General features: G+C 43.3%; 1 protein-coding gene across 4 annotated transcripts in view; it reads left to right on the forward strand.

Annotated features, from left to right (window-relative positions):
- The window catches only part of TECR (trans-2,3-enoyl-CoA reductase), a 79,638-nt gene extending 66,034 nt beyond the window's left edge, over nucleotides 1-13,604 (forward strand). For all 4 annotated transcript variants that reach the window (XM_073622489.1, XM_073622490.1, XM_073622487.1 and 1 more), the window contains 3 exons: nucleotides 11,825-11,913; nucleotides 12,026-12,071; nucleotides 13,233-13,604. In XM_073622489.1, coding sequence (XP_073478590.1) covers nucleotides 11,825-11,913; nucleotides 12,026-12,071; nucleotides 13,233-13,360 — 263 coding nt within the window. In that variant the 3' untranslated portion in view covers nucleotides 13,361-13,604. The remainder of the gene's footprint in view (nucleotides 1-11,824; nucleotides 11,914-12,025; nucleotides 12,072-13,232) is intronic.
- The last annotated feature ends 9,373 nt before the right edge of the window (nucleotides 13,605-22,977 follow it).

Below are 22,977 nucleotides of genomic sequence, written 5' to 3' on the forward strand. Positions count from 1 at the left end.
GACCTATTAAATTGTCCTGCAAAACATTTAGAAACTGGCGAGCTTTAGACGAATGCGTGGTTCCCTCTGCCCGGTCTATGTCTGGATAATTAAAGTTCCCCATTATGATGACGCTTCCCATCCTTGCTCCTAATCCAAATTGTGATAGGAGGTCCACCTCCGCCTCCTCCCTCAGGTTAGGGGGCCTATAGCATACTCCCAGTATTATTTGCCCATTAGCTTCATCCCATCGGTGAACATGCCACGTAGTTTAGACAGGTCGCTCGCATACTATCCTCTTATTGGGAGTTCCGAGATTGCAACTAGGACCTGTTACTATACCTTGGGTTTATGTGCTTTAGTCAACCTACCAATACTACCCTTTGGAATATGTTCCGCGCTGACCATCTCTACCTCTGGTGCCCCCCCCCCCCCCGTCGCCTAGTTTAAAAATCCTAATAACTTTTTGGCCATCTTTACTCCCAGCTGATCTGCCCCCTCCTCATTTAGGTGCAGTCTGTCCCTTCTATAGTACTGGTGACCAACTGAGAAGTCGGCCCAGTCCTGCAGGAACCCAAACCCCTCCTTACTACACCAACTCCTCAGCCACTTGTTTACTTCCCTAATCTCCCTCTGCCTTTCTGGTGTGGCTCGATGTACCAGTAGTATTCCTGAGAATACTCCCTTGGAGGTCCTTTTCCTCAATTTAGGTCCCAAGTCCCTAAAATCGTTCTTTAGGACACTCCATCTGTCTCTGACTTTGTCATTGGTGCCAACGTGCACTCTGACACAGCCGGGTCTTGCCCAGGCCCTCCCAGTAATCTGTCCACCAGATCTGTGATGTGCCACGCCCGGTTGACAGCATACAGTTTGGCGCTTCAAGTCTGTCTGTCTGTAACAGATTGCCCTCTCTGTCCTTCTAAGAATTGAGTCCCCTACCACCAGAATCTGTCTATCCTTTCCCTTCACTCCCCCCCCCCCCATTCTCACTGGAGGAGTTCTTCCCCTGGCAGCTAGGGGAGTCCCTCAGCTCCAGCAGTGCTGGTCCCTGACTGGTTTCACGAATGTCACTCAATGGAACATACTTATTGGGATACTCCAGCCCTGGATCGGCCTCCCTGGCACTTCCCACTCTACCCCTCCTGACTGTCACTCATCTACTCTTTTCTGATGCCTGCACCTCTTTGTCTCCTCCTGCCTCTGTGCTGGCCCCTGCCGGCACCTGCCAGGTACGTTCTAGGCTTTCCATTAGTATAGAGGGTTTTCTCAGTGCTGATGCTTCCCTAGATTCAGAACCTGGGCTTCCAGGGAAACAATGTGCTTACATTTTGCACAGCAGTATTCGCCCCATGATCGGATAATCAAGGAACGCATACATGCCGCAAGATGTACACTGAGTCGCAGCTCCACACCCACCCAATACTCTGGTACACACACAGTACCCAGGTACTCCCAATACTCTGGTACTCCCAATACTCTGGTACTCCCAATACTCTGGTACTCCCAATACTCTGGTACTCCCAATACTCTGGTACACCCATACACTGTCAGTCAGGTTTTGGTGTTTGTGTCTCTATCACTCTGCACAGTCTCCCCTTGTAATCTGACACTAGCAGTCAGTCAGTCACCTTCAATGCCACCGCTCACTGATCATTCTCACACTGCCTCCTCCGGTCTGCACTTCACTTACCTGCCGCCTCTCCTTGTCAGCCTTCCACTTCCCGGTCCCACTGGATGTCCTCCCGCCTCCTCTGTCTGTGGGGTGATGCTGTCCTCAGTGCTCCCGCACCACAATGTCCCGCTCTGCTGCCGCTGTGGGTCCCCAGGTCAGCCGCTGCCGCTCAGTCGTGGGGGGGGGGGGGTTGTTCCCAACAACAACAACAACAGCAGCAGTTGGTCAGTAGACATCTGCCTAACCCAGTACAGATATGGTTAAAACTGACAGCCCTATGGGTACCTTATTAGCAGAGAACATTTGCAGACAGATCGGAGTATTTTCAAAAGGACAGCAGGACTGAAATTAATCAAGTTGGGCATTTTTACCCCGCCCAGTAACCATGGAATCTAAAAAGATTCCATGATATTGTGGAATGGTATGAACATGCCAGAAAATTAGACAGAGGTATATATGGAGCCTTTCACAATAACAACCTGTCCACGTGTAATTTTCCTAATAGTCCTTCAGCAATGTCTTTGGCACCATAAAGAGTAACTTCACTTTTATTGAGAAAAAAAAACAATCTCCTGGTTAATTGATGTACATTGCATGGATTTTAAAGTATAAATAAAGGGAAAACCTTTTTTTCCTAGTTTTGGATAGAGTGGAGAGGGTTTAGAACACCTGTCTGTTTTTATTGCGGTCTGTACCCAAGTTAAGATTCAACCTCTCTTTGTCCTGTTTACCTTTTTATCATTGAAAGTAAAAGAATCCCAAATATTGGGCTGTCCCCAGAAAAGTCATAAAGGGGAAATCTTCCAGTGGAACTATTTCCATTGACACTATTTCTGGTGACCTAGGGGTCCCTAAGGAATTCCCTTCATTTACAGGGATTTCCACTCGCCTCCTATTTGGCTATGGGTCAGGATGTGATAGGAAATCTCTGCAAAGGGACAGATGGCGAAAGAAAACTCTGACAGGGGTTATAACTCTCCCTTGCCCTATCCAAAATAGAAAAAAAAATACTTTTGCCTAAAGTTCTATTTTAACAAACTTTTACAGATTCCTACCATTTTATGCTCTGAAGAAAAAGGTGGCTGTATATGCTAGATTCATTTTATTTGCTGTATTTTTTCCCACAAAAGTGGAGTTACTCTTTTAAAGCCTTTTGTTTCTGTGTCCCCATGATACAAGAGATCAATGCAACCTCACCAGTGCCCGTCACATGCAGCCTACCTGTGCCCAGCAGCCTCACCAGTGCCTGTCATATTCAGCCTGTCTGTGGCCAGATCAAAGCGGCGATCTCCGTGTGTCACAGAGCGTATTTGAATTTCCCGGGCCGCAGTAACAATGTCCCGTCTTTTTTGATCACGTTACACTGATTCAATGTCCCACCATTGGATCAGTGTGCCGTCTATCACAGGAGGTGGGACATTGTTACTGCGGTCCGTGCAATTCAGCTCCATGACACACGGAGATTGCGCTCAGGAGGGAGGGATGGAGGACTGGGCGTGCCCTGCCCCCCTTTCGATATCGGCTTTTTTTTTTCTTACGGTTTATACCAAAAACGCTGTTTTCGGACGATCATTTTCGGTGGCCGAAATTTCGGTGCACCTCTAACAGTAATTATTGCTAGAATCTACAGCTTATTGTACCCGAGTTGATTGATCAATCAACTTAAGTACAAGCAGCCTGTCTGGATTTTCTTGTGAATATTCACTCTAAAAATTTGATTGGCTGGGTTTACTTAAGTTGATTGATCAAACAACTTGGGTACAATCAGCTTGCCCATATGTGGTTTGAATCTCGGCCGGGCCCTGGTGAACCGGCTGAGATTTGAACCATCAATGACCGGCTTTACAGACAGTGTAATGTAAAGGGGACCATACATGTTACAGACTGATTATACCACCTTCATTGCACTTACTAACAACCATGTAGTGCCAGGGTCAACCTGAACAAGCCCATTCAAAATGTATCTATGAACCCACTGCGATATACCAAATCTTTTGATTGCTGATGTTTTTGCAATCAAATTATTCTGGATTTTTTTTTTTTTTTTTTTTTTTATTGCAAGTTGTATACACAACAAAACAAAAAAAAAGAAAAAATTAACAACTAGCGCGCCTACAGTACCCATGAGTCAATATGAAATGATACATTACAATTCTACAAATGTGACAATAATTGCTGAAAATACATCAAAAGTTCGATACAATTTTCCTGATCCCAACTTGACCTAGGATAAGCCCTAATAACCTCTTCAAAACATTTAAAAGTTAGCGATACTCAATTTCTAGCTCCCAGCCCCAGGTGTTGAGAGATATTTTCAACAAATCAGCAGTATATCACCCCCTGTCCGTTAAGCCGTTTCAGGTGCAGCCAACAATACATGCCAGACTCTGTCATACTTCAGTGGGCAACCTCTATTTATGTAAGTATCTTTGTATAAAGGGAGGTTATTGTTCACCAAACGTTTCCATTGCACTAAAGAGGGGGGTGTATGCATTGCAATATTCTTCCAGGCGTAGAAGAATAATAGGCCAATCATTGTGCGTTTTGGCTATGGTCGGTATGACATTTTCCAGGAGTCCTAGAAGGCATATCTCCATTACTGGTGGAAGTGTGACCGATGTGATCCTATCTATCAAATCAAGCACCTCCCCCTAATATTGTTGGACCTTAGGGCAACGCCAGAAGATATGGGAAAAATCTCCTGGCGAGGCGCCACACCTCCAGCATTCCGAGGAATGGGAAGGATCCATCTTATGAGGTCTGTATGGGGTGAAATAAGCCCTATGTACAATTTTGAACTGCACCAATCTATCTCGGATAGAAACTAATGAGCTAAAAGGGAAGTCCCATACATTGTCCCAGTCATCATTGTCCAATGTGGGAATGTCATGTTGCCAGCGAGCCCAAAGTTTTTTTAAGAGGCGGGAGAGACACAAAGATCAGGTATGTATACAAATGTGAAGTGGGCTTCTCGGCACAGCTAGATCTGAGTGTTCTCTCCAGCTCCAATAGGGAGGTAAGTACAGCGCTGCGCTAAAACAAAAAAAGAACACTCGGATAGCAGCTAACACACCTATAGTACTCAAGGCAAAAGATAACAAAAAATAAAAGTGTAGCGCTATATGCTATACAGACATATAAATCAAAAAGACCCCAACCCATAAGTGCATACAAACAGTAAGTAAAAACCTTATCACACCTTTTATGACCATAAATATGGATTGCACAATAAAATAGCACTTAATTCAACAAAACAGTTAAGGTGAAACAGTAAATGATAAATCTTAATTGACAGATATAAACAAATAACTTATATTTTGAAAACCGTGAAGGTTCAGCAAATCTAACACCTACATTTATGTAAAAAAATCCTGGAACATAACTGTCCACAGCATAAGTTTGTAGAAAAATTATGAAAAAAGAAACCACCACAAAGTCTATGGAGGTTGCACGTTGAAAATGGTGGAAATATGACTCCCAGGTTCACAAATAGATAAAATTCACCAAATCTGGCAAGTAGGTAGACAGTGAAGGAACCACAAGTGAACAGAGGGTCTAGATTGGTGCCGGGGCCATCACCAGAAACATCAAGAGGCTTACTGGAACTTAATGACTTGAAAAGACATGCGTCATACAAGTCAAAAAGGCTTATTGACCAACCGGTCTAAACAGTGTGTCTTGTCAAATGTCGTCAGCATACAATAGGAAGGAGGGTATCGGCACAGCTTCCACATCCATAGGCAATCCGACATAGGCCAAACGAATATTCATATGCCATGCGAGGAGTAAAAAAAAACTCCCATAGCGTGATAACGTTTAAATACTGGTTTATTAAAATGGTTAAAAATAAACTCCCATATTAGAAGATCAGAAACAGCTCAAACATCATATAGCGGTAATCGTGAGGGGTCCACCTGACATGTTTCAGCTAAGGAGCCGTTTTTAACTATTTTAATAAACCAGTATTTAAACGTTATCACGATATGTGAGTTTTTTTACTCCTCGCATGGCATATGAATATTTGTTTGGCCTATGTCGGATTGCCTATGGATGTGGAAGCTGTGCTGATACCCTCCTTCCTATTGTATGCTGACGACATTTGACAAGACACACTGTTTAGACGGGTTGGTCAATAAGCCTTTTTGACTTGTATGACACATGTCTTTTCAAGTCATTAAGTTCCAGTAACCTTCTAGATGTTTCTGGTGATTGCCCCGGCACCAATCTAGACCCTCTGTTCACTTGTGGTTCCTTCACTGTCTACCTACTTGCCAGATTTGGTGAATTTTATCTATTTGTGAACCTGGGAGTCATATTTCCACCATTTTCAACGTGCATCCTCCATAGACTTTTGGTGGTGGTTTCTTTTTTCATAATTTTTCTACAAACTTTTATACTGTGGACTGTTATGTTCCAGGATTTTTTTACATAAATTTAGATGTTAGATTTGCTGAACCTTCATGGTTTTCCAAATATAAGTTGTTTGTTTATATCTGTCAATTAAGATTTATCATTTACTGTTTCACCTTAACTGTTTTGTTGAATAATACAGTGCTACTTTATTGTGCAATCCATATTTATGGTCATACAAGGTGTGATAAGGTTTTTACTTACTGTTTGTATGCACTTATGGGTTGGGGTCTTTTTGATTTATATGTCTGTATAGTATATAGCGCTACACTTTTATTTTTTGTTGTTCTCTCCAGCTCCGACTGGGCCGGGACACAGGAGGAACGCGGGAATTGTGCAGCAAATGCATGAGACAGTTGAAGATAGCGATAGCGAAAGCGATAGTAGTCTGGTATGTTGTATATGGAGGAGAGATATGATAGGGGGAATAGGGAGTCCTGAGATACTATGCGGGACATGAGTTTAACACCGTATTTAGTCCACGCATAAGGGTCCAAAATTTTGTAGATGTGCGGTAGACTAGGGTTCTTCCAGATCGGGGCGTTTGGGGAATCCTCAGACTTTTTACATTTTTCGATAACTAGTCCTGCTCGCCAAGCCCTCAGGGTGGTAAGCATGGAGGGGGTTAAGGGGTAGGGGGCACGAGGACCCCAGTAAATTAAAAATTGGAGGATTTCCAACGACCCGACCACCGTAGCTACAAGCACAGTGGACAAATTTGTTCTATCTGGGTGCAGCCACCAGGCCGCAGTCACCAACTGAGCAGCTAGGAAGTCTGGAAAAGCCATTCCTCCCTGTGTTCTCGGCCTCATCAAGGTCGACAATCGGTATCTCGGCGGCGAGGGACCCCATAGAAAAGAAGAAAAAATATTGTTCAGCTTTTTAAAGAATGATTTGGGTACCCATTGTGGGGAATGACGGAAGAGTTAAATGAGTTTGGGAATTATTTTCATTTTAGGGAGGTTCACTCGTCCCCAGATAGACAAGGGCAAGTTACCCCATGTTTTAAGCTTTTGCTGGGCCTCCAGAAGTACCGGGGTGAGGTTTAACGGGACAAAGTCTGAAGCTTGGGAGGAGACATGAACTCCCAAATATTTAAAGGAGTCTACGCATTTAAGGGGGTTATCGGGGGGGATGTATTCTTAGCTGACTGATCTATGGGGAATAGGAGGGATTTGGACCAATTGACCCTGAGTCCAGTGACTGCAGCAAAAGTATCTAAAACTGTCAGTGCACCCTGCAGTGACGGACCGGCGTCATTAAAGAAAAGTAACATATCATCCGCGTACAAGGCTACCCGCTCCTCCAGCAATCCAACACGAAGACCTTTAATGTGTGGCGAAGAGCGCAGTGCTTCAGCCACCGGCTTAATAGCCAGAGCAAACAATGCCGGAGAAAGTGGGCAGCCCTGCCTAGTACCTCTAAGGAGCCTAAAGGGGGCAGATAGTTCGCCACTCAGGCGCACCGAGGAAGTGGGACTTTGGTATATCACCTGAAGCCATTTGATAAAGAGTAGGGGGAATCCCATTCTGTGCATCGTTTCCCATAGGAAGGGCCACTCAACCGTATCAAAAGCATTTTCTATATCAAGTGAGGCCACCACCCGTGATCCCATGTTGATGTGTTGAGCGTGTATGTTGGTGAACAACCTTCGAAGATTGACATCCATGGATCTACGGGGAATGAAACCAGTTTGGTCCGGGTCTATCACTGAGGGCAACAGGGAGTATAACCGAAGAGCCAGGAGCTTAGTTAGGATTTTTAAATCGTTATTCAATAACGCAATGGGCCGGTAGGAAGCACAGGAAACGGGGTCTTTGGGGGGCTTATATATTAGTGTCAGGTGTGCATGATACAAGGATGCCGGCAGTTGTCCGTCAGCTAAACATGTAGTGTATAATTGGGCCAATAAAGGTGCTAATAAGTCTGCATGCGTCTTGTAAAAGTCAATTGGGAGTCCATCTGGCCCTGGCGCCTTGCCCGAGGGGAAGGACTGAATGACCTTTTGGACCTCCGAGATCGTAAATGGTTGAACCAGAGTCTCGCTCCTGATCAGAGAGCCAGCCCAGTGCCAATGGGTCCAACAGGACATTTAATGACTTGGGCTGGAAATCAGAGGGGAGAGAGGAGGTATATAGAGTCTCGTAGAAGGTGTTAAAAGTTTGCGAAATGTCCGAGGGGGAGGTAACCGTCCCTCCCTCAGGGGTCTGCAGGGTGGAAATGAGAGTGTGAGGTTGGTCGTGCTGTGCCATCATGGCCAAAAGACAGCCATTCCTATATCCCTGTTCGAAAGTCCTCTGTTTACCTTTGTAAATTTCGAGTCGTGTTACCTCGGTCAGGTGTAGTTGTAGATCTCTCTGGACTGCCATTAGCTGATCAAAATGAGCAGGTGTGGCATCACTGCTGTCAGTAGTGGTGTGGTCTGTCACCGACTGCTGCAGTGACTGAGTCTCAGTCTTCTGCTGTTTCTTTATGTTAGCTATAGAGGAGATATATTGCCCTCTAGTATAAGCCTTAAATGCATCCCAAATAATGTCGGGAGAGGAGGACCCAGTGTTCTGCTCCCAGAACTCAGTTAACAAGAGGGGTATTTTCTCAGAGATCTGGATGGGAGACCCCAACCTCCATAGCCCCGCGCTCCGGGAGGTTGGAGAGCGGAACACTACAGCCAGAGGGCTATGGTCAGAGAGGCCACTTGGTAGATACGTTGCCTCCAATACATCCGCCAACAGCGCAGGATTGGAGAAGGCCAGGTCTATTCGTGATGCAGTTTTGTAAGAAGCTGAAAAGCACGAATAGGCCCTGGTGGAAGGGTGTTTCCACCTCCAGATCTCCACCAGTCCCATCGCCTGGGCCCAGGCGGACAGGTCTATACAATAATTTTTAGATGAGGTCGGCCTATCAAGTTCCGGGGACATGGTGGCATTAAAATCACCCATAACTAGAAGTTTCCCCGGGCCAAAGGGTGTAATCTTTTCTAAAACAGCATATAATATTGCGGGAGAGAACGGGGGGGAATATACAGGTTGATATATCTTTGAGACGAAAGTGAGAACACAGCTATTGCAAATTTTCCTTGTGGGTCTGTACTTATCTCCTCAACCACACAGGGAAAGTTCTTGTGGATAAGGATCGATACACCCCTAGCATAAGTGAAGTATGTGGCGTGAACCGCCCTCTGTATCCATGTTTTTTTTTTTTTATGTCAGGATTTTGCTGCCTATGAGGTGGGTCTCCGGAAGGAGAATAAGCTGAGGGGAGTGAGATTTTAGATATTGAAATAGGAGGGCTCGCTTGAATTTAGAATTAAGGCCTCTGACATTCCATGAAAGGATGGTAAAGGAGTCAGGTTTTGGATCAGCCATTGGGTATATATGGTATCAATAAATAAGGCTATAGGGGGGGGCGTACCCATAACCAATTCATGAGCAGCAAAGTCCCAAAGACAGCACGCCAGGTACCATTAGCACGCAAACAGACAACAGAACAATAACAAAAAAGAAAAGGAAAAAAAACAAAACTAGAACTAGAATTAAACCATCCAGGCATGGGGTGCCTATCCTACTATCCCATTTCTCACTCGAAAACCAGGAGGGAGAATCTGGGAATAGCCTTTACCCTAAACTAAAACCTTGAATAAATTATTCTGGATTTTTAAATGAAACCGTTTTGAACTTATTGAGAGAATTTAGTATCTGAAAAGTCCCTTTCATTTCTATAAAAAGTTCAACAGTTTTGTTGGGGATGCTAGTACAGTAGATACAGTCCTCAACTATCATCACACCAGAATCATGATTTCACAATGCGAGGGGTGGCTGCAATATCAGTTTCACAGAGAGAAGCTTAGACTGACCAGTCTCTATTACCAGAAGAGGTGCTGTGAATGGTCACGTGACTACAGATTTAGGTAAACAAGTTAACGTCTTAGAAGGTTTTTATTTATCGTGTGTGGTGTTTTTTTTTTTTTTTTTTTTTTTTTTTTTTCCAATGCCTGGCATTCACCTGAAATCCCTACAGATGATAGTCAAATACTCTAAGTGCAGGTGTGTAATGTTGATTCCATACTTAAAAACAGATGCCGTGTGGGAAAAAAGTATTTGATCCCCTGCTGATTTTGTACGTTTGCCCACTGACAAAGAAATTATCAGTCTATAATTTTAATGTTAGGTTTATTTTAACAGCGAGAGACAGAATAACAACAAAAATATCCAGAAAAACACATTTCAAAAAGTTATAAATTGATTTGCATTTTAATGAGTGAAAGAAGTATTTAATCCCCTATCAATCAGCAACATTTCTGGCTCCCAGTTGTCTTCTATGCAGGTAACGAGCTGAGATTAGGAGCACTCTCTTAAAGACACCTGTCCACGCAAGCAATCAATCAGATTCTAATCTCTGTACCATGGCCAAGAACAAAGTGCTGTCCAAGGATGTCAGGGACAAGATTGTAGACCTACACAGGGCTGGAATTGGGTAAAAGACCATCGCCAAGCAGCTTGGTGAGAGGGTGACAACAGTTGGTGCAATTCTTCACAAATGGAAAAAAACACATAATAGCTGTCAATCCCCCTCGGTCTGGGGCTCCATACAGGATATCACCTTGTGGAGTTTCAATAATCATGAGAACAGTGAGGAATCGTCCCAGAACTACACAGGAGAATCTTGTCAATGATCTCAAGGCAACTGGGACCATAGTCACTAAGAAAAAAATTGGTAACCCACTACGGTGCAAAGGACTGAAATCCTGCAGCACCTGCAAGGTCCCCCTGCTCAAGAAAGCACATGTACAGGCCCGTCTGAAGTTTGCTAATAAACATCTGAATGATTCAGAGGAGAACTGGGTGAAAGTGTTGTGGTCAGATGAGACCAAAATCGAGCTCTTTGGCATCAACTCAACATTTGTTGCATTTGGAGGAGGAGGAAGGCTGCCTATGACCCCAAGAACACCATCCCCACCGTCAAACATGGAGGTGGAAACATTATTCTTTGGGGGTGGACAGGACAACTTCACCAAATCAAAGGGCCGATGGATGGGGCCATGTACCGTCAAGTCTTGGGTGAGAACCTCCTTCCCTCAGCCAGCGTATTGAAAATGGGCAAGTGGATAGGTATTCCAGCATGACAATGGACCAAAACACACAGCCAAGGCAACAAAGGAGTGGCTCAAGAAGAAGCACATTGAGGTTCTGGAGTGGCCTAGCCAGTCTCCAGACCTTAATCCCATAGAAAATATGTGGAGGGAGCTGAAGGTTGCAGTTGGCAAATGTCAGCCTCGAAACCTTAATGACTTGGAGAGGATCTGCACACAGGAGTGGGACAAAATCCCTCCTGAGATGTGAGCAAACCTGGTGGCCAACTACAAGAAACATCTGACCTCTGTGATTGACAACAAGGGTTTTGCCACCAAGTACTAAGTCATGTTTTGTGAAAGGGTGAAATACTTATTTAGTTATTTCACTCATTAAAATGCAAATCAATTTATAACTTTTTGAAATGTGTTTTTCTGGATATTTTTGTTATTCTGTATCACTGTTAAAATAAATCTACCATTAAAATTATAGACTGATCCTTTCTTTGTCAGTGGGCAAACGTACAAAATCAGCAGGGGATCAAATACCTTTTTCCCTCACTGTAAACCTGATGGAGTCACATAAACTGCTTTCACCTAAATGTTACAATGACTCAATTTGTATGGACCTACATGTATAATTATGATTGTAGTCCTATTTATATAACCTGCAATCATGTTTGTTTTCTTCCAAGGCTCAAAGACGCGGAAAATTCCCTTCCCAACACGTAACCCCTTCACATGGCTCTTCCTGCTGGTGTCTTGCCCCAACTACACGTATGAGGTAAGGGACAAGGGTGAAGGGTCCCTTTAAGGAAGAGCATACCAGTTAATTATGAGTAGATGGCTCCAGATAAAAAAAAAAAAATTGACATATTGTGATCTTTGTTTCTTAGGTGGGCTCCTGGATTGGATTTGCCATAATGACTCAGTGTCTACCTGGTAAGTATAGCAAACCTCGACGGAGACTACTTTCTTCCCCAGATTTTTTCCGGGCCGTTTTATCTCTTAATTTCTCATTTAATCACTTCTTGATAGCACTAGAGCCGCATGGTGGCTACAGCGCAGTCGTCCAGTTCTGGGAGGGTGTTTATTGACGTCCTCCCAGAACCACACACCCGGTGAGCGCTGTGATCGCAGCGTTCTTTGGACACAGCTAATCACAGATCGGGGTAAAGGGCCAATCGCAGCTGATCACAATGTAAACACACTTGCCAGTTATCAGCATTCCTTTCCTTGCATGCTATCACAGTGTAAGGAGAGGAGAGCCGGCAACCAGCAAGTGTGACAGGGGACTGCTACAATGATAATCAGGGCACTGCCAATCTGTGCCCTTAAATGCCGCCTATTAGTGCGCATCAGTAAAGGAGAAAAATTATTTTTTTGCAAAATTTTATAACTGGAACCAAGAAAACCTTTTTTTTTTTTTTGGTTTTTTCCGTTTGTTTAAAAAAAAAAAAAACAGTGGTGATTAAATACCACCAAAAGCTTTATTTGTGTGAAAAGAATGCTAACATTTTCATTTGGGTACAGTGTTGTATGACTGCGCAATTGTCATTCAAAATGTGAGCGCGGTAAAGCTGAAAATTGGCTGGGCAGGAGGGGTGGGTGAAAATGCCCTGTAGGCAAGTGGTTAAAGGGTACCCTTCTCACGAGGCCAGACTTAACATAAACATACTACATTTAGACTTGTAAAAAAACCCTGGCTAAGAACAGACACCTGCTTTGAACTTTATTAACTAGAAAAAACTCCCCCTCTAATTTAGTTTGACTTTGTTGACTTTTCCTGACTTAATTGTTAATAACCTGTTGCCATCGTTCTGTCCAATGAGGTCCTCATTTTGCCCACTAAGGGCGTCTCATTGTCCTATTAATTTTCTTTGGTGTAGCAGCTTATCATGCCTTATTATAAAGGTGATACACAGAGACACAAGTACAAAGATCCCAGGGAGGAGGGCATCTGGGTTCCCTATTGACCAGTTTGAAAAAAACACATCTATACCACTCCTGTGTATAAAACCATGAAAGCCTTGCTCAGTGATCCTGTGCATCTGATGGCTTCTTCATGACACTTGTATATAATATGATTTTCTTCTTTCCTAGTGGCGTTATTCAGCTTGGTTGGATTCATCCAGATGACAATTTGGGCCAAAGGAAAGCATCGCAGCTATCTGAAGGAGTTCAAAGACTACCCACCTCTCCGGTCACCCATAGTCCCCTTTCTCCTGTGACCCCTTGTTTAGTGTCTTTTTGGTGATCTTATGCCCCTGTCCCGGAACTCTTAACCTCACTGCACTGAACTGAGAGCCCCTGCACTGAACACTGAGCCCGCTAGGTCTGTCTTATTACGGGCCTTCCCTGGAATAATTCGTCCCATCCTCTGCAACGGCGGGATGAGATTTATTAGTTGAACTTGTGAACACATTTTGGTACTAATAAGCAGGAGATAAAAGTAAAACTTGACATTTTAATTAACCACACTGGTCTGTTTTTTTGTTTTTTAATACCATGGAATAAAGTGTTAATAATGTGTACACTAGTTATCCACTAACACTGAAGGCAGCCGTTATGCAGGATGAACAGTGCATATGTTGGTGGTTAGACTAGGGTTTATGCCAATAAAGTGACTTTCACATCTGTATGAGGTGAAGGGTGTGTCCGCCTAATTGTTTTTGCATGGAGAGGACATTATATTTGCCTTTTTCAGTGGGCATTTGAATGTTCAATCCCTCCAAGGTCATTTGGACATTAGTTTCCCCATCCTGTCAGTATTCCAGCTTTTTTAGGAGGGAGCACACTGGCTGACTGACCTTTATCAGACGGACAGAAGCACATGCATCCACATGGGGTAGAACACTGGTAGAATCTACCCTCATTTGGGCTGACAAAGTGGGAATGATTTTACCTGGGCATATTACCTGTCACCCAAATCAGAATTCTATTTTTGGACAGAGGTTGTGGGCCTTAGAAAAGTATTGCAGCACAGGCTCTGAGTTTCAACCCCATAGGGAAAATAACTAGAGACTACTAGTACCTTTCTAGTAGTCTCTAGTGACCAATTTGAGAGTACATACATCACTCCACTGCACACCACTCCTGTATGAGGGGCACTTATTGCAGTGGTGGGCTGGGGGAGTTCTGTGGCTAACAGACACAGGTTGCTGCCCTGGCCTCCCTTAGAAGCCCTTAACTAGTCAAAACCTTTCCAGTATAGGTGCTGCTTCAGTTGGTTTGTATGCTGACTGGTCCACCTAGAAAAGCTATTTTCCCCGTCCCAAGTGTTTTGACAAACCGCACCCTATGGAGAAGGCGTTTGTTAAGAACTGGGCCCTCCCTGTGGTGGAACTTCTTATCTTGACAAATCCTGAACTGTCCTTGTTGAGGACATTCCAGTGTTTAGGGATCTGGTGGTCAATAGCTTGGTAGTCTCCATTCTTCTGACAGGACCTGTCCTGCTACCTGCCACTGCTGTCCTGTCCATTTTCCAAACCTTGGGGATTTAGACTTAAGTTGTCTAAGGCCCTGAAATGATCTTAAGTAATCCTTTGGTTTTTCATCTGTTGGAGCTCTTGCCTGTTGACCTACATTGCTTTGTTGATCGCCTTGTGGATATTGTATGCCTCGTATCTGGAATGAGTCTTCTGTCTGTATGTGTGTAGAAGACTCTTTGGCCTACATGTTGGTCTGCTGACGGCATTACAAACATTGCTTACAAATATAACCCTTTTGAATGAGAGTGGCGCCTTGGAGATTCGATAGATGTCTTTTATTATATATTATTGATGTCACAGGAGGGAAAAGTACCCTCTTACACCAGGCTGGAAATTTTCCTTCTTCTGAAACCAAGGAGGATTTATTTTGTCCTTCCCTCCAAAGCCGATCATGGCTCCCTTATTCTCCCATACTCCCGCTACAGAAGGGGTTGTTTTCCCATTTTGGTCGTCAAAGCGCTAAATGCCTTCATTCATTTTAAAAAGTTCTGTTCAGAATGAACCCAGTCAGCTGCTGAGATTTTCTGGCTCCAGTGGACCTCAAGAATGCCTATTTTAATGTCCACATCTTTCAAGTGCAGCGGCTCTTACCTGGGTTTTGCTGTGGGCATGCAACATCACCAGTTTGTTGCCCTTCCCTTTTGGTGATTAATGTATTTAATTTAACAATCTGCACCTGTCTATGTAACCAGTTTCCTATCCGTGGTAGATACAATTTCATCAACTCAAACAGCCCTTTATTTTATAGATGAAATGTTTGAGGTACAGTATCCAATGCCTTCGCAAACTCTAGATGAAGTACTGAACTTCCACCATCCAATTTCTCATTTATTTCCTCATAGAACAAGAACAGGTTGGTCTGACAAGAACAGTCGTTTATAAATCCCTCCTTGTTGTCACTTATGATAACTTTATCGCAGACAAACATATATCTGTATAGAGTCTCTCACCATTCCTTCAAATACCTTACATACTATTGGTGTTAGCCTGACTGATCTGTAGTTTCCAGGTATACATCTTGATCCTTTTTTGTAAATAGAGCGTGCTTCATTTCCAATCAGGAGAGCCTCCCAACATCATTCTTCTTTTCATTCAGACTCACATCCACCCAACGAGGTATTAAGTACTGAATCAATGATATTTTCAGAAAGCTACAGTATCTCACAAAAGTGAGTACGCCCCTCACATTTTTGTAAATATTTTATTATATCTTTTCATGTGACAACACTGAAGAAATAACACTTTGCTACAATGTAAAGTAGTGAGTGTACAGCTTGTATAACAGTGTAAATTTGCTGTCCCCTCAAAATAACTCCACACACAGCCATTAATGTCTAAACCGCTGGCAACAAAAGTGAGTACACCCCTAAGTGAAAATTTCCAATTGGGCGCAAAATGTCAATATTTTGTGTGGCCACCACTATTTTCCAGCACTGCCTTAACCCTCTTGGGCATGGAGTTCTCCAGAGCTTCACAGGTTCCTGCTGGAGTCCTCTTCCACTCCTCCATGACGACATCACGGAGCTGGTGGATGTTAGAGACCTTCGCTCCTCCACCTTCTGTTTGAGGATGCCCCACAGATGCTCAATAGGGTTTAGGTCTGGAGATATGCTTGACCAGTCCATCACCTTTACCCTCCGCTTCTTGATATAAAGATATAATAAAATATTTACAAAAATGTGAGGGGTGTACTCACTTTTGTGAGATACTGTATGTTCAGCTCCTTGCCAGCTCCTCCTAATGGCCATAGTCTGCTGGCATTGCATAGAGAAGCAGATGTAATCACTGGATCTAAAATAAGGTATGTAATGAAAACAGGTTTTATTTAAAACTGTTATTAGCATGTGGATGGGTGGGGGGACTAAGAAGGCACAAATTTAAGCAGATTAAACTTTAGCTTTAATGTCCAACTTCAGGAAAAATATAGCTACATAATCTTTTCATCATTCAGCTTTTTATTGCTGACTGTGTCCCTTTTTTGGGAGATGTTGTTGAGACTGTCCTTCACTTTCTGTCCAAGTAACAAGTGTCAGACCAAGCATATAGTGAGGAGAAATCAACTGGATGGGGTGAACACAGCATTTTATAACCTACCGGTTTCTAATTTATTGAAAATTCTAAAGACAATACCTCCACTATTTAAAACCATACAAATGTTGCCAACATCCCAATCTGTAATAGAACAAGCAAATACCCCCCAAAATTGGACAGGACTTTTGAGGCAACTTAGACAGCAATACACTTTGAGATAAAAACATACATTTATTTATACATATTAAAATGTTCCATTTTTTAGGATATGGGTCCACATTCTAAAATTACACAGGTCAAATTGTATGTATCTTGCACAATATACCGTACATGTGATATCGGGTATTTGCTTGTTTTGAGCGTTCTAAAGCCAGCTCCTGGCACCAGTATAAAATACCATTGCATTGAGGTTGCCCTGCACTGCAAGGGTTGAATCATTATGTCTATGGGTTTAGGAATAAGCTGCAATACTTGCCTTACTCCTCATTACAACAGCCTTTCTCCATGCTGTGCAATCGGTTCCCGCACAGCCTCTAAGGTGCTCTGGCTGGTGGTTGCTGACATCAGGTACCATGCAGGATCAGCAGCCCTGCAATGTACATGAGGACGGCAAGGGCCCACCCAAAACCTAGAGTATGGGAGAGCAATGACTGCCAGTGTGGTGATAAAGTATTACAGCTTTTCCTCTACCCCAGGGGTCTCCAAACTATGACCTATGAGCCACATCTGGCCAGAGACAAGATTTTACCTGGCCTGCAACAACTCTCATGTGATAGGGAATTCTGATGTTAAAGGGGGGCTCTGATGTGGTACTTCTGATATGACACAAGGCTCTGATGAGATGGTGGGACCTTGTTGTGAGGAAGGGACTCTAATGGAAGAGGGTACTTTGATGTAATGGGGGATTCTGATGTAAAAGGGGAATCTGATGTGATGGGAAGAGCTTCTAATTTGATGTTATTGATTGGAGCAAGTTTACTCCATTTATAAAACTGATTTTTTTTTTTTCAGCCCGTGGATACATTGTATTTTAAAATATACAATGTGGTCATTGTACTGAAAAGATTGGAGGCCCCTGGACTTAATGAGCATTTTAACCCTACAGTGGGGGGACACTACAAGGCATTTTTTTTTGTAGCTCCTGGAATTCAACTTGCTTGGAATTGGTTCCTGAGGGCATTTTTGGTGGTGTTTAGTTTTGAGTCACCCACAAGGAATACCAGTCACCAAATTTCCTCTCATACTTACTCCACCTCTTGCATTCTCTGTAATGCTCTATACTGTGTAGCAGCAAATATGGCGCCTTGTAATAGGTACAATGGTACTGAGGTGTCTCCACCAGAAAGTTCCTTAAAATTTAGTGGCTGTTTCACACTAACTAGTGCTTGCCTCTTTTAAAGCAGTTCTTTGCCTGTGTAAGAAAAATCAACAGCTACAAGTACTGTCCCTTACCTGTCCAGGGGTCCAGTGCCATGGTCACCTGAACCGCTTCTTTGTCAGTCTTTAAGTCCTTGGTGCCAGCATGTATACTGTAGGCAGCTGGCTGTGATTCCTTGTGGCTTCACAGCTGCCCACTGCGCATTTGCAAACCAAGCTGTGTTTTATTAATGGTCCCGCAGCCTTCTGGGACCTGTGATGTGCCCCAGAGGGTTGCGGTGGGGAAGGGGGGAACTCCTGGTGGATCGCCACAGTGAGACAAAACCAGGTACCCCCCCAAAAAAAGTGCCAAAAACAGGAGGAGGGGGAGGGCATAAAGCACAGCTATCCCTTTGTGGATCATTTACACTTTTACTTTAACACGCATTAAAGTGTCTACTGCCTCAGTTATAATTTTTTTAAGCTTTAATGAAGCTTGGAAAATGCTCTGTGTTTGTGTTTGATTTTCCATTTGTTTTAAAGGGGTCCAGTAGAACCCCGCTCAGCAGTACCCCGGCTTATTAGTACCCCCTTTCAGCAGATTCCCTGCTCAGTACCCCCAGCTTTGCTGATCCCCCACTCAGTAGTAACCCCCAACTCCTGTCTCTCCGGTCCCTGCTCACCTCCCCCTATATTGCTCCCAAGCTGCTCACCAAATCTGAAATCTGCTAGCTTCTCCTGCTCTGGTCCCCCAGCTCTTCTGATCCTCTGCCACTCAGTCCTCACTCTCGGGTTCCCGCTCACCTTCTGCTACAGCGTTTCCATGTTGCACACCATGTGTACCATCTGCTAGTTGCTCCGTTCCAGTCCGGATCCTGCTCACCTTCTTGCTACTTCACACTGCACATGGCACTTCCAGGATATACACATGAACTGGAAGTGAATGTTAATGATGTCTTTCTGGTTTCCCAGTGCATCCTGGGATATCTCATACCTGCAATGCCTCCAAAGAACAAAGCAAAGACGCTGAATAAAAGCCCCTTGAAAGCTTCAGGTGCTGTAAGTGAGCATTGTCCTAGACTTCTCAGGAGGCTTTGGGCATTCTTTAAAGCACCAAGAAAGCCACATATGGGGTATAATTTTTGAAGTAAAGCAAACGTGTGAACAGGACTGTAAGGTCACCATTTTATTGAGTGATAAGAGCTTTGATTGGCGTTCAAAGTGCTTTAAAAAAAAGCGTGTCCAATGCCACATTTTAAAGCAAGTGTAAACCAACCCTTAGGGTGAAGTTACACTTTATCTGAAATATCTGTTTTGGGCAGACTTACTCTTTATAACTGGATCACACGCTTGTCTTTGAAAACACGATAGCTGTGATGTGTAACTCAGAGGTATTTGTGTCTTGGCTCCTGTAATAGAACTGTACTGTAAACTGGTTGTCAGCCATATAACGATGGCAGTGATCTCACTGCTGCACGTTTCCTGTAAACGTTGAACAGAGCCACTCCGAATGACTATGTACTGTGGGGATTTGGGCTTCCATCTGAGTGGATTAAAGTGTTTAACGGGAGAAGATCATTGACAATGTTCCAGCTCATTTATCATCCACAACTAAGCAGAGAATGACTGCATAAAGGACAAGTCAGAGATGCGTCACTCTTCATTTCCCAATAGCAGAACAAATATGTGTACATGGTGTTCCATAGGGAACTTGTTTCTAGTTTTGGGCAAAGTAATAGATTGTAGAGGGGTAATAACTTTTTTTGAGTTTTTATTGCTGCGTTCCTGTGTGGAAGATTCACTCTCGCTTATTGTCTTGTCACAAAGTAATAACTAATATTGTGAGGTTAGTAATTTACTGCCTCATTTATGTCATTTTTTACTTTGCTCATAGTTCTTTATTAAGAAATAACTTCTAAATAATTTATCAATTACACGATCACAGGAATGCATTACGTACCATACTAACATAACAAGAAATGTGTACAGGGACACAATGCTGCTGCCTGTGCAGAGTACCAACACTCCACAGAGCAGGTGTGTAAGCATGAATGGGTTGTTAAGCCAGTTCCCAACCCAGGTTCCCAATGCAGAGCTCCAATGTCCACATTATAGTACAAAAGAAAGTGCCCCTGGGATTTTTAAGGTCACAACACAACTAGACATATACAAGGTATAAAACAAATAGTTTATTACAAAAAGCTATTTTTTAAAAAGATAAAAACATAGAGATGCCTAGAAGCATAGTCATCAAAACCATTCCTTAGGGTACGTAAATACTCATTACTTCGTACAGGGTGTGCAATGTATAGTTATAAGTCACAGAAGAAAAAAAAAAAAAAAAATCATAATCTCAATGCGTTTCATTAAACAAAGTTCACTGCATCAGGAGTTTTGATGTTGCCAGCAGGGTGTCTGTCATGAAAAAAAAAGAAGAAAAAAAGAATGTTAAAATTATCAAATTAACATCAAAGAGACCCAACGTCAGGGCTGTCTGTGCGGGGGGCTGTGGAGATAGGAAATCCGGCCCACAGACAACCATAAGGAACAAATGAAGGGCAGTGGAGGAAAGGGAACTGAGGCTCAGGCATCAAAGCAGGCTGAATCTTTGAAAACAAAAGGTGCAATAAAATAAAGCCTCTGGTCCAAATGGAGTTCTGACGCATCTAAACCTTTGGGTAGGTGCTACTCTTTTTCTATATTTCACTGTCCATATTATGTATGATGGTAGACCAAAGATCCCTTTATTCCATCCCCCCTGGTTCACACCTCATTACTGACTCCTGCTTCTCCCCACTGAGAGCTACCCACTTTGCAAGGTTTTGGGTATTCCATGGATCCAGGATAGGGCTCCCAGGTTTAGTGGTGTACCTGATCCCCATGTAACATAGTGGCCCAGGTCACCAGGCACCTGCCAAACTTGAGGGATCTTTTCTCACTGATGGAGGGGCAGCCCTCTTCCCAGCTAGCCACCACCAGCTCCTGGCCCAATCAGAGTAATGCCCCGTACACACGGTCGGACTTTGTTTGGACATTCCGACAACAAACTTGTCTTGCATACACACGGTCACACAAAGTTGTCGGAAAATCCGATCGTTCTAAACGTGGTGGCGTAAAACACGTACGTCGGGACTATAAATGGGGCAGTGGCCAAAAGCTTTCATCTCTTTATTTATTCTGAGCATGCGTGGCACTTTGTCCGTCGGATTTGTGTACACACGATCAGAATTTCCGACAACGGATTTTGTTGTCGGAAAATTTTATATCCTGCTCTCAAACTTTGTGTGTCGGAAAATCCGATGGAAAATGTGTGATGGAGCCCACACATGGTCGGAATTTCTGACAACAAGGTCCTATCACACATTTTCCTTCGGAAAATCCGACCGTGTGTACAGGGCATTACACTTTACAGAAACGCCTACTTTTCTGAGATTACTTAGGAAAAGTGGTGTGGAAAAGAAGGTATTAGAGACCTTCTGTTGTTCAACCATTGAGATTATTCTGGTGTACTGCAGAGTGGTTGCTCAGTGGTCGATAAGACTACTCTGCAGAAAATAATACCATGCAGCAAATGTGTATCTGTAAACTTCCCTCCCAAGCTGAACTTTACCAGTCCCATTGCCTTTGTGAAGCAGAGAGAATAGCGAGTGATTTGTCTCATCCTGGCAATTAGTTTATTTGAATATGTTTCAAGGTAATCAATATGGGAAGGAATATCAAGGTAAGGAAAAATAGATTTATAGAAATCTTTCTTATGCGAGCTAATAAGACTATAAATGTGAAAATTAAATTGAGTTAAAGTGTTACTAAGCCCAGGAGCCTGCATTCACTATATCTGGTCTCCCACAGTATACAGAACATGGAAGTGCAATTATTTTAGTAAATATAAACTGCTAAATACATTTTCTCATCAGCAGCATATAGCAGTCTTGTGACTTCTGTCAGTGTCTGGCCGAGCACTGGTTAAAGCTTGTATGAGAAGTTTTATTTCTCCCCTGACTGTCCATTGAGGCTGCATGACCTCTGACTTTCTGTCTGGACAGTGGTGATTGGCCCTGTCACATCCAAAAAAGCAAACTCTCTAGCAATACACACCAAACTGAGCATGTGATGATCTGTTCTATCAGGAAATGGATTGGGGTCAGTGGAAGAAGGGGAGGATCAGAGAAGACAGGATCAAACAGCCTTTTTACACAATGCTGAGGATTAACCCTTTAGGTTCCACAGTGAATATAACAAGCATACTTCACTGCATATAAAGACTGATTTTACTGTTGTGGGTTTAGTAACACTTTAATTAGCCTCCCTGGCGGTATGATTATTTCGGATTTTAGGTGCTGAAAGCGGTACAATTATTTTCCATGGAAATTTGGCGTTTTATATTGTAGGTCTGTAAATCTTAACAATAACACACTTAAATCTGTCCAAACCAGAGTCTAGTAGATATCCCGGGTATGATAAAGTTTGAAACACAAAAACATAAATTATAATATAATAAATAAAAATAAATAATGAAAAAAAAAAAAAAAATTAGTAATAAAATAAATTTCCCCACAATTCACTATCGCTCAATTCTGCAAGTGTTCTAATTTACTATCGCTGTTTTCTAGCTGGTCTAAAGCCACTTTTGACGTAAAGGGACACTTTTTGGTTGCTATGGACAATCTCCAGTTTCCAGGCAGAAAGAACAGTGTATATCATGTAAAATTGCATGCAGGGCATGGGACAAAGCACTGGGGACAAAAGGGATGTGAAATCATTTCATACAGTACTGTAATCTGTAAGATTACAGTACTGTATGTGTTATGATTTTTACTTTTTTTGAATTTGCCGCCAGGCTCCGCCCCCGTGCGTTGCGCCGCTCGCAGGGAAGGGAGCCTGGCACGGAGAGGCTTCGGAGGAGGACGGAGCCCTCGGACACTGCGGGGGACATCGCAGGATCCCGGGGACAAGGTAAGTAACGCCGCCCC

The sequence above is a fragment of the Aquarana catesbeiana genome, linkage group LG03 (genome assembly GCF_042186555.1).
Source record: "Aquarana catesbeiana isolate 2022-GZ linkage group LG03, ASM4218655v1, whole genome shotgun sequence".
Taxonomy (NCBI): Eukaryota; Metazoa; Chordata; class Amphibia; order Anura; family Ranidae; genus Aquarana; species Aquarana catesbeiana.